The 12,918-nt window shown below is 37.0% G+C and overlaps 1 protein-coding gene across 2 annotated transcripts; it reads right to left on the bottom strand.

Moving 5' to 3' along the window:
• Positions 1 to 2,789: 2,789 nt before the first annotated feature.
• LOC145576380 (uncharacterized) lies at positions 2,790 to 12,660 on the bottom strand. 2 transcript variants are annotated; one of them, XM_081634151.1, is made up of 4 exons: positions 12,510 to 12,660; positions 9,210 to 11,284; positions 9,020 to 9,110; positions 2,790 to 3,130 (listed from the first exon to the last, which is right to left on the bottom strand). In XM_081634151.1, exon 2 carries the CDS (start codon positions 11,253 to 11,255, stop codon positions 9,657 to 9,659), a length of 1,599 nt encoding a protein of 532 aa, XP_081490277.1. In that variant the 5' UTR covers positions 11,256 to 11,284; positions 12,510 to 12,660; the 3' UTR covers positions 2,790 to 3,130; positions 9,020 to 9,110; positions 9,210 to 9,656. The 2 variants fall into 2 exon arrangements, with proteins under 2 accessions (XP_081490277.1, XP_081490276.1); XM_081634150.1 differs by having other exon boundaries at positions 9,210 to 11,274.
• Between the last annotated feature and the right edge of the window lie 258 nt (positions 12,661 to 12,918).

Here is a 12,918-nt window from a genome sequence, read left to right as displayed (position 1 = left end):
GACAAATAACCCTAATTATCCAAATACACGACAAAACCTTTTTTGTATAAAAAAAAAAAGAAAAAAAAAACAAACACCAAATACACGAAATTTGAAAAAATAAATTGGAAGATATAGGCATTTAGTGATACTAAAAAAATTATGAAGAAAAATTTAGTTAAAAAAAAAACAAAACAAGTACACGGAAACTTCCTTCAGTTGGAATCGGTTACTCTAGGAAATTTCGGAAACGACAACAAATAATCGGCAAATTCATGCTCCCAAAACCCTTGCCTGAACTTGGTATTAGAGAAATTCAAGTCGCAATTTTTAGGTTTTTCTTGTTTTTCTTTGCTCTCCCTATGAAATTGTTTTCTCTCTACTCCTCTACTAAGTTGAGGTCACAAGGACCTGAATTTCATTTGTACTATTTGTACTATTTTTTTTGTTAGAAAGGCATTTAAGCATAATGGTCCCCCTATCTCTAGATAACCAAAAATAAAAACCATAGATAATAAAAACACAAAGGAAATAAAAAAAATACTGAATAAACTAAATTAAATTACAACATAAAGAAGCTCATCAATAGAAAATCAATGGTTATCAGATGATTTAAAGTAGAGTGATAACCGCTAAGGATTACAGCAAATGGAATCGAGAAAGATAAGTAATTTCTAGAGTTTGTATACAAGAAGCCTCTCATCGACAAAGAGGAATAACCACAATTAAACAACCCCTCACAACGAAGACAAAGAAACAACACCAAATCTTGAAGAGTTTAGGGATGTAAGGACTAAGGAGTAGGAAGGAAAACGTAGCATACCTTCTTTTCAAAGACAAATTATTTTCCACATTTGGAAAAATAGTTCACATCCTTACTAAACCAAACAATAGAGAATGGACAAAAAAATAAAATAATTAAAAAAATAAAAAATTCTTAAAACACGTTTTACATCAAAATAAACGGAGTCATATAATCAATTTTTTATTTTTTCGAAGCCGAATCAAATTTTTGTTTGTACTACTTAATTGTTAGATACTATTATACATAATTTAATACAGTGAGTAATTTCATGCATAAAAAACAATTGATGGATACTATTGGTTGAGTTAAACAATTTTTCACTTTTTTTTTTTTTTTTTTGAGCGGAAAGGAGAGGCCTCATGACCAATTTTGAAACATTTCCCACTATCCCTATATTTTTTGCTCATTCTAAATAACTGGGTCAAATTTTAAATATTTGATTGTTTGAATTCGTCTTATCGTATATTTTAGGGAAATTCTCAATGGTAACCCCCAATTTGTGTAACACTGAAATGGTGACTTCCTTTTTTTTTTATTTCACAAAATGACCTCAATTAAAAAATTTATCCCAATTATAACCTTATTTCATTAATTATTTAATTAAAATTAACCATAGTTAAGGTTGATTCAAAAAAAAAAAAAAAACCTTTAAAAAAATAATAACCACCAACCAGCCACCCACAACACCACCTCCACCAGTCAGCCCATCCATTCCCCCTCCCCCTTCACTGCCGGCGTTCGGTACAGATTCCCCGCCGGCAACCAACCCCCAACCGCCAACGACCCTAAACCGACCCCTAGCCCCTACCTCGACTCTTTCTCCCAGCCCCTACCCTTTCTTCCACCTCGAGCGCCGCCTGAAACTCACATCCCCAACCCCATCGCCTAGTTGCCTAAAACCCATAACCCATCTCCAACCCCCTCGCCTGAAACCCGTAACCCATCCCTCACCCCTTGCCTGAATGTCGTAACCCATCTCCCACCACCTCACCTGAATCCCGTAACCCATCCCCTACCACCTCACCTGAAACGGAGTGGTAATCGAGGTCAGGGGTTCTGGGCGCGCGGTGGTTAAAGTCGGAGGGTTCTAGGCGCACGATGGTCAAGGTCGAAGGGTTCGGGGCGTGCGGTTGTCAGGGTTTGGATTAGGGTCAGGTCTGGTGGTGGCTGGATGAAGGTGAGGGTGGAAGTTGTTAAGGTGTTGGCTGGGTTGGTTGGTGGTGGACCGGTGGTTTTTATTTATTTATTTATTTTATTTTTAATATTAGTATTTCATTAAAAAAAATAATAATAATAACCATAGTTAATTTTAACTAACCTATTTATTAAAATAAGATTACTTGTGAGAATGAATTTTTAATTGAGGTCATTTTGTATAATAAAAAATAAAGAGGGTTACCATTTCAGTGTTACACAAGTTAGGGGTTACCATTGAGAATTTCCCTATATTTTATTAATATCAAGTTTTTTAAAAAAAATTTACTTATATAAAAATGGAGTTATATGCATTATGTATTTTAGAGAGCGTGAAAAGTCAAATGAGGCAAAAGAATAGGGAGAGAGGAAATAAATCGCTTCCATAAAAAGCAAGTTAACACCACAAGTCCATAACCTTTATTACATATGTTTGTTTTTATTAGTTACAGTGCTTCTCTTCGCCTACCAATGTATAACTTTAATCGTAATATATTAAATTATCAGTAAATAAAAATAATAAGACGTTAATATTTTGACTATATACCTTAAAAAGCCCTAAGAAGATACTACGTGACTGTTTGGTACACTTTACCTTCATACTACGTATTTGTGTATCAGTAATCCAGTTTAGTGTAGAAGGCCAGAAAAAGAGCCTAGTCCCCACCCGCTCTCCCGAAAAAAAAAAAAAAAAAAAAAAAAAAAAAAAGGAGAGTAAAGGGCCGAAATAGAAGTGTTGCACTCGTCAAAAAAAAAAAAAAAAAAAAAAAAAATAGAAGTGTTGCAAACTTGCAACTAAATACAGACGAAGGAAATAACTTCGTCTCATATAAATAAACTTAGTGCCAAGGATTTCTAATTAGGCACCGTGAAAGTAGTTCAACAACAAATATCGAGTTGCTACAGAATCATATTTGTCAATTTCCACAATCATGCATCATGAAGATTCTCAAATCTGTAGTTTCATGGTGCTTATGCACCAACCAAATCAGACTACCATGTTCCAGAAACCCAGCAACAGATACAGAGAATAAAAAGGGTTATGCACCAATCGCCAGACAAGGTCTATCAAGGACTCTCCTCTCCGGCAGTTTAGACGGATAAAGCAGAAAAACGAACACTGAAATGAATTTGAAACAACAGTTGTGGCACCTGCAGATTCCATCAAATTGAATCAAAGTCAGTCAAAGAGCTGAGGCAAAGGACAAAGGCAGGCAAGATTAAACATAACTGTCAAAGGAACAATTAATCCTGTTAATTTCAATGGCAGAATAAAAATTGCATATTGATTCTCAAAATTTTCCTACGAGTCACTCCATGAAAAAGGACATCAAATTGTTTTTACACTTCTATATGTTTCAGAATCTTGAAAAGGTATTCAGGTATTTATAAGTTTCTTAATTTTCATAGGAAGCATTGACTTACTGATAGCAATTTACGAATGCGTATTCAAAGGAATTAAGCCATGCATATGTTCCCTCTTTGGGACATTATTTGAGAATTAAAAGCTGAGATTGAGAACTTGAAATAAGTATACTCAAAAGTTCTAATTATCTGGATGCTGCTTCTAAGCATTAAGGATTTGCAGCAATCTTCGCCAATTAAAAGCCTAAACTATGCTTGAGGAAAGATTACATGTGTCATGCAGAGCAAGCAATTCAAAGGCTTGACCTATATAACCTATGCTAGGTAATAGTGTCAGACAGGATAACATGTCCAACCCTCAGGTTTGGCTACTTTATATTATATAAGGAAAAGAAAAAAAAAAAGAGAGAAAATCATGTTTTTGGTCACGGTTACTTGAGGTGAAATGAAGGATTTGAGTAAAGTAGCCTACAAAATTATGAAAACTATAACTTCTCTTGCAACTTGCAAGTCATCCAAGTCTAAGATTTTTGAAGATATAAACTCAGAAGTTCAGCTATATTTCTGAAGTTCAATCCATTCACTATAAGATATAAGACAAACTAGTTAACAGATCAGCCAAGTCATTCAAGTTTCGAAAGCAAAGTATCACAAGATCAGTAAATTCGACAGTAATATACTCAATATGCCTATGCCCATTATCTAAATGCCAGCTTCTGAATGAGAAAATCCCTGATATGAATCGCCAACAATCATCACCTCAAGATCAATAAATTCGAGTGCATTCACTATTAGCATGATTCATGAAGCATCACAAGGAAACTAAAAGTTTTGACACAGGCAAACCAGATACAACTTTTCAGATGTGCTTGATTCCATTTTGGGGGGTCACTATTTGTAGCCACCAAGTGAAACTACATGCAAAAAGTAACAAATACTTCGTATGTTTCAAAAAGAGACGGAACAAATCCAGCACTGCAGAAGTAATGCCTGCTTGCTTCAGGGAAGATAAAGAAAAATTTATCAACAAGAGAAAAGACACAAGTACACTGCCGTAATGCCTGTACACTGATACGGTGATACCTAGGCTCAGATATGGCATAAGGGTATCCAGCTCAGGAATCGATTCAAGAGTCTAACAGGTTAGAAAAATGAACACCTTTAAGAAGTAGTCAGAATTTCAGACAAGGGATCTGGACAAGTGGGAATGAAATTTAAAAGGGAAAAGGTACATTTCAGAAATCTTTTTAACTTATTGATTAGTATTTCTTTTTTTTTTTTTAACTCAAAATGGTGAAAAAAAAAAAAGGTTCAACCCAAAATGGTTTAAAAAAAAAAAAAACAAGCGAACAAAGGTTTTCATGGTGTAATTCGAACATGAAAACTCAAACTCCAGATTTAAAGTTTTCATGGTTGAATCTCACAATATAAACCTAGAGTTGATGAAATATCAAAGGTGTGTTGTTTTTTGTTTTATTCATATTTTTTATGACTTTCGAGTTTTTTTACCCTTTAGTTGGTTTAATTGGTTGTTTTATGGTGACAAATCAATTTTTTTTTGTTAGTATATAGGGTGGTTTTAGTGGTTTTTCTAGGGGTTTATTATTTCATTTTTTGCATTGGGTGGATGACAGTGGTGGGATACGTGCTTTTAGGGTTTTTATCTTTTTTTTTTTGGTGGTGGTGGACGATGGTGGTAGGTTAGGGGGCGTTAGTGAGGCAGATGACGGTTTGGGGTGTGACTGTGTGAGGGTTGGGGTAGTGGGTGGGGGTCAGTTTTTTTTTTTTTTTTTTTGGGGGGGGGGGGGGGGGTGGGGGTGGGTATACCAACGGACAAAGATCGTTGGTGGGTGGTTTTATATTGACGGTTTCTGTAGACGGTTAAAATTCTCCAACGACTTATAGCCGTCAGTGAGGGGTTTATCGTTTGGCACTAGTTGTGGCTATCGATGTTTTCCAAAGGCTTGTGGCGGTAAAAAACCGTCGAAAATTAGACACCAATAACCGAACTGTTATAACAGGCGAAATTGCCGACAATTTGTGCACCGATAGCGGGTGACCGCCATGTTCTAACCACTAGCCCTATTGCTCTCTCGCTCTCTTCCTCATTTCTAAAACCTTTTTTTTTTTTTATTATTTTCACCGACAATTTCACGTTTTCTTTGGCTGTTTTCTTGTTGGGTTTTTTTATTCCTCTTTTGCCCTCTCGCTATCTTACTCATTCTCTCTCCTCCTGGCACCCTGCCCAACACCCACTATAGCCCCACACAAACCCGCGACACCACACTCTCTCTCTTTTTGCACTATACAATACTTCCTCCGTTTTTTTTTTTAGTTGACACGTTTCTTTAAGCACGATTGTCAATACACTTATTCAATCATTAACATCTATAATTATCGATAAGAAAAAATTATGAAAAGTTGATATTTTGAAAGTATATAACGTGACGAATTTAACAAGATCCCACATGACTACATTTTTCATTACGTATAAAGCACAAAAAATGGTCAAAGGAAGGTATGTGAATAGTGCTTAAAGTCAAAACGTGTCAACTAAAAAAAACGGAGGTAGTATATTTTAAAATTAAACTTGGTTTAAATATCAAAATTTGATTTTATGCATGATGTTGAGGAGGATGGTAAAGGAATAGTAGTGGAATGGTTGTGCAATGGTGGAGATGGTGGTCAAGAAGCTAGGTTGCTCAAACTCGACTACGGGTGTTGGAGTCAATGTAGATCCAAGTGTCACACTCGGAAAATAATAAAATCAAGAATCCGTGGATACATTTTTAAAGAGTCCAAACTTTGGACTCAGGGACATGACAATTTTAAAATTTTTTAAAAAAAAAAAAAAAAAAAAAAAAAAAAAAAGAAGTTTAAGGTATGTAGGAAAAGTCAATAAAAAAAAATATTCATTGTTCAGATTTTAAATAAAGATTAAAAAAATAGTAAAGAAAATCATGTGAGTCCACAAACTTACCCCACCCACATATCGACTATTTACCCTACCTACCCCCAACCCACGTTAAATAAAAAAAAAAAATTAAAAAAAAAAAAAAAAAAAAAAAATTGAACAGCTGAAAATGCCGAAGAAGTTGTTTGATAAGAAAATCGGCAACTTCTTAGTATCGGTCTGCTCACCATTGTCTTCTGATCAAAAACCCCTAAGGTTTTGGTGAATCCGCCCTTCTATTTTAGAACTAGAATTCATGACTGACGAGTCCACTTTCTCTTTCCCAAGGGTCCGACCCCTGTATCTGTACCCAGGTCACGTCGTATTGTACAGAGGGGTGGTGGGCCGAGTCCAAGCGTCACAGTTGGGAAGGACCAAGGGAGAAAATCAAGGCCTTTGATTAAGCACAATAGTCAATGCCGAAAAGTGACATTGAACGGCTGGAATCAGCTAGACTAAGGTTATGGGCAACAAAAAAGGGTTTACTATCTTGAAGTGCCACATTTTTTTTCAGAAAAAAAAGAGCCTTTCTTCTTTCTGACAAATTTTCCATACAAATTGAAAAAGAATAAAACATAGGAAAATTTGTTATTATTAATTCTAACTTTGGGCCATTTACTTTCATTAATCCCAACTATCGATTATTTTTGAATAATCCCAACTTTGGGGAGTATTTTCTTTTATCAGGACATTGACCGGTGACCTGTTTAAAAGGTAACTTTTTTATTTTTCTTTCTTACACGCCACATGTCGCAATTTCATTAGTTAATTTTTTTTAAAAGAAAAAAAAAAACCAAAAAAAATTAAAAAACCAAACCCATCCACCTTCATCCCACCACAGCCCCACCACCTCCTTCCCTAGCACCACCGAAAACCACCATCTCTCTCCCCAACCCCACTAAAAACCACCGCAACCTCACTCCCTTCCCCCCAAAACCACTAGCAGCCCCCCCCCCCCGGTCGCTGAAAACAACCCCCAAAGCCACCATTTTCACCCCTCGTCACCGAAAACGACCCCCAAAGCACCGCAACTCCATTTCCCCTTCCTCACTCACGAAAACACCGATCTCCCTCCCCCACTCACCAAAACCACCAATCTCCCTCCCCCACTCACGAAAACCATCGAAAACCCTAACGGCATGGTGGGGAAGGGGCGTTTGGTGGTTTTCGTGAGTGGGGGAGGGAGTCGGGGTGGTTTTTCGCAACGCAAGGATTGGCTCCTAGGGCTGGGTGGAGGGGGCGATGCTAGAGGTGGGGGTGGGACGGTGGGCCAACGAGGGAGGGGATGAGACTATGAGACTGGGCGGTGAGGGTGGTGGGTTAGGGTGGCCCGGTGAACGTGAGGAGAGGATGAAGTTTTTGTTTTTTTTTAAATTTTTTCAATTTTTTCAATTTTTGTAATTTTTAAATTTTTTTTATTTTTTGGACCAATCAGGGCTTTGACACGTGTCAAGTTACCTCTAACAACAAGTCATTGACTTTTATTGACCGGTCATGACCTGATAGAAGTAAATGCCCCCCAAAGTTGGAATTATTCAATAATAATGGAAAGTTAGGATTAATGAAAGTAAATGACCCAAAGTTGGGATTAATGATAACAAATTTTCCTAAAACATAATACTAAGCCCTAATTTTTTTACTTTAGTCCCACACAATAAATTTTACATTTTAAAATATTGTCATTCTTCACATTTCTAGCACCTTCTACTTCTTTATATTTCTTCGTCAAAAAGCTCAATCTAAATATAGCCCCTCTATGATCGAAGGCGGGCTACAAGAATATAAACCAATGTTGCCTCAATGCAAGGATCAAAAGCCTTGAAGCCTCACACTTTGCTAGGGATTAGTGGCTCCCTTACGGGGCCTAAGTTATAAGACGTAAATTTTAGATAGAAAAGGGAACTTTTATGACTTAATCTACCAGAAGATCTATATTATCCACTTACAGGTACATAGATTAGGAGGTGCTAGTTGCACTTTTCATATTCACATGACTATAATGGGCCAAGTCAGGTCGAAATGAGTAGGGGCAAGACAAAGTGGAGAGCTCATGCATCATACCCTATTTAAGAGGATACCGGCCTGGCAAGGTAAAGGTATAGGCCTTGGGGAGAAGTGGAGTACACAGATCTCAGAGAGAAAGGACGCAGAAAGGCTAATTTTAGTTGGCCTTTAATCCAAAGCAGATGAGTGCAAATTGACAACAAGAGAGAATGTGCTTTAATCCAACCACATTTGAGAATCAGTAATACACCTACCAAATACAGAAAACTTCTTGATAAGCAATGAACACCACAAAAAGATGTATATCTACAAGAAAAACATATTTGCAAAATGTAACATCCTAATTTTTGAACACTTATCCACATTAAAATGACCCACTCTGCCGTCACAATCTCATACATACACAAAGGAGGCAGACGTAAATGACTCAAATTTATAAGTATATCATAAATGCCAATAATTTTGGCATTATCAACAAATATCCTAACCTGACAGCCTGGGGCCTAATATACGCTTCTATAGTTCTATACTATGCAGAATGCATTATCAAAGGATTACAAACTCAATATCCAATCATTAACAAAGAATAAAATGGAGATGTCCACTGGCAAACAAGCAGGCAAAAAAATAAAGCAAAAGGATCAACAGATACATCACATATATGTCTAAGGAGACCAAGAGAAAGAAAGAAAGGGAGGGAAAAAAAAAAAACTCCTAACCTGAAAGTTCACAATTACTTGATGGAAAGGATGTAGCCTAACAATCAAAGTGGAAGGCATGAACACCGCAGGTTCCACGATAAAGTGCCACCTGTCCATAGAGTCTTAATTGTATAAGTTACAAACAAAGAACTACAACGGAATGGCAAAAAATGGGAAGGAAATAGCAAAAAAGATTAAGATAGCCTACCTAACACTTTTGCGGGATTTAAGTGCCAATCTGAATCATTTAGAATGATAAATGCACTTTCGAAGACACAGCTATAAGATATGATAAAAGAAAAGTGCGCCGTCAAGGCGTCAATACATTTTTGTTCCCTTATGGTTTCAACATGTTTTGCATCACAGTCAACCACCTTCATCGCTTAATAGATCATAAGTAAAATTTGCCACTAGAATGCCACAACAATATACACAAGCTTATTTCAATCCACTTATCAACATGTTGACCAGTTACTCTGAACTAAAAAAAACCCCGTCGTAACCTTTGCAACATGTAGGGCACATGCAGAATAAAATTAACATGTGAAACCAATTTCTTCCCAAATTCAAAAGGCACATGGATGACCCGCATCAAAGCACAGGCACAGATTCTCTTATCCAAGGTGCAAACTAAACTCAAGGCTGCTAAAAGCCTTTAACCAAAAGCAGGAGCCAGGAATTTCTTTTTAGTCACTGGATCCTCATGCAAAAGCACAACATCTGTCAGCTTCTCGAACAATTCCTCCAGCTCATTTACCCCAAACTTTCGGCAGTCTAAAGGCTTCTTGTACCTTTGCTGGTATATATTTTCAAAATAACTCAAAAATATCCCGCATGAATAACTCACTAATATCTCCTCCAGCTCATGCTTAAACTGTAACAAGTTCTGGTCTTCTAGTGCAAATAGCGCTGCTGAACTCAAAGTTGAATTGTCTGCAGCACATGTTCGCTCTTGGTCTTCTACAACCACTCTTTCATCGTCAGAGAACTCATCAGATGAGCCACAAATAGCATTAGCTTCCATATTCTCTTCCTGAACTTCTTTCCCTTTCTTATTACTCTTTGGTGCAAGTGAAGGAGCACAAAGGCCTGCCCTCGCACTCTGAAGGTACACAAACTTCTTCTGACCCTTCCCCTCTACAGTAATCACATCTGACATTTTCTTGAGGAGATTCACAAGCTTGCAAGCTCCATACTCTGCAATGTAAAGAGGCCGACCAAACACCTTTTGGTATTCTGCAGGAATACGAACCAGGGGTATACATCCACCAGAAAATTCAAGCAGTTTTACTAATTGTGCCTTCAAAGTGTTTACATCGCCAGGTTGTACTTGTACCCAACGATTTGAACTATTTTGGTCAATTACAGCAATAGAACCTGTTGTAGGGCCTGAAACATCATTCAAACCAGAAGACAGAGAATTGGCTCTTAGTGACGTGGTAAAGGCAGGCAAACCAGCTGAAGTGCAAGTGTTATACTCAGATAAAGACTGAGAAACTATTGTAAAATCCCTTGAGTTGTAATAGCTTTGTGAAAGTCCTCGATAGACAATTGCTTCCTCGTCATTTCCATCAATATTCTCACTAATATGGAAACCTGTCAAAAACCCAGCATTATCATATCCCCCACGAGGGTCCAAATTCGGAGGCACATAACCCTCTCCACGTGCAACACTAGGCCAATCCCAGACAAACCTACCAGCATTACACAAGGCAGATGAAACACCCACTCCTGAAGGAATAACAAGGATCACAGTATAACCACGCTGACCAAGAATGTGCAGAGCAGGAGCAAAGTCCACATCCCCCGAGATCAGCATGATGGAAGAAGGTGGGGAATTGTCAAGGGCAAAAAGAAACATGTCAACCAAAATAGCCTTATCAGCGGCATCTTTTCTCCCATTCGGAACATCCACAAGTTTAACTCCTGTCCTCTGGCACCCTTCTCTAACTCTCCTGGGAAATGCATTAAAGTCCCCATACGCAGAAAACAATGTAACAGCACCTTGAATTACAGGATGGACCCGTAATGCCATTCTGATGTTCCCAGCAACATCTTCAGGACGGACATCACTAGGGACAGGGCAGTTCTCTATATCCCACAAAATAGCGACGGGACCTGGGGAGGAAATTCGGCTTGGGGGGCTGCCAGATGGTTGTGCCACATTACTATTAGAGTTGGGCACATTTGCAGCACTTCTCTCCAAGCTATCTGAAGATACTCCCCATGATGTCATGTTTGAACTGGCAAGCATGGTTCCTATGAGAGGAAATCTGCAATAAACTAGAAAATTTATCTTATAACAACGTCAAAAATAGATGGAAAACACTCTATGTGCAAGATTTAAAGAGAAGTTCATGAAAAGAAAACTAAAAAGCTTTAGACTTTTCCAGCAAATTTGAACCATGTGATTGAGAATGAATGCAGGTACGTTACTCCTTTCGTCTGTAAAAGTTGTCCTGTCTAGACGGTGATTGCCTCACATACTAAAAAATAAAGTCTAAACGAAAAGAACTTTTAAAAACAGAGAGTATTAGATAAAAGAAGAAACAATGTCTATAGATTTAAACACCCCTCCCTTGAAAACCTTGAATATTCATGTTTAAAAAAGTGGAGGGGGGTGCCAAGATTTATGGCTTATGAGTAAGAGTAAAACCCAACAATCCATAGCAAGGTTCAAGAACAAACATGAACTCGCTAGAATTAAAAACGCACAACAAATCACATCCTTGGCAACTCTATTTGGTCACACAACTTCACTCAAAGTCCCATTTCTATAAATTCACTAGTTATTTCCTTAACAGGGGTAAACTGCCTACAGCAAGGCGGCTACAAATATCGGCAATTAACGGAATATTCAACAGCATACAAGGCTTTAATATTCTTCAAATGTCATTTTACTAGCTACAGCAATCTAGGGAAGCCTCAACCCAATCAAATTCAAAAAACACAAAACTACTACTCCTTAATTTTCACTATAAACTACTTGTAGCTTTAATTCCAGCATCATCAACTTACGAGTATTCGATATCAATCCAAATCAATACGCATTAAGATCATAATACAATCAATACAGATATACAATACTCCGTATAAATTACTATTAACTAGTACATAATTAGAAATAATAAAGTAAATATCTTCAAATAATTTGCTACAAAAGTTACCTACACAATCAAACACTACTCATGAATTAAGCAATCAAAGTCGAAAAAATCATGATAAAATTATACAAGTAGAATCAAACCAATAACCAAACAAAATAAAGGAATCAAAGAAAAATAAAATAATACGATCTACCCAATTGAATAAAAAAAATCCCAATTCAAAAATAATAACAAGATCCATTTGATAAAACAGAAAACAAAAGTTTGTAAACACAATTAAATCAGTCAAGAATTGAGTACAAAATCAGAAGTAAAATTAATTAATAAGAATAAAAGTTGGAAGAAAAAAGAAAAAAAAAAAAAAAAAAAAAAAAGGAGCTGAGAAGAAAAGAGAGAGGTACCAGGAGGAGGAGAGAGAAAGAAGTGACTTGTGGAAGAAGGAAGTATTTCTTCAGAGCGACGGCGAGAAAGAAAGAAAAGATAGTGGTGGGAAGTTTGGAGAGAGAGAGAGAGAGGGGGTGATGATGATGACCAAGACGAAGACGACTAATAAGTTACAAGGATCACACCGTATAACAGTAACTCGCTACCGACCCGTTAGTATTATACGGTGTGACCAGCCACCATCGGGTTACTTCGTTAGTGTTATAATTTATAAATGTTTTTTTTAGGTCCTGGATTAGATTATTTTCAGTTCAGTTTTATTCAGATCTAATAAGTCCAGTTTAGTTCAGCTTTTAATTTCATTCTCTCATAAAATATTCATTTCATTTCAGTTCAGTTTAGCTCCCATAAGTTCAGTTCAATTCA

This window comes from Chenopodium album, chromosome 13 (assembly GCF_948465745.1).
Source record: "Chenopodium album chromosome 13, dcCheAlbu1.1, whole genome shotgun sequence".
Taxonomy (NCBI): domain Eukaryota; kingdom Viridiplantae; phylum Streptophyta; class Magnoliopsida; order Caryophyllales; family Amaranthaceae; genus Chenopodium; species Chenopodium album.
Note: the sequence above shows the minus strand (reverse complement) of the source record. Positions and strands in the feature narration are given on the sequence as shown.

Coding starts and splice junctions, on each gene's coding strand:
- LOC145576380 (XM_081634151.1), bottom strand. CDS start 11,255: ATGCTTGCCAGTTCAAACATGACATCATGGGGAGTATCTTCAGATAGC.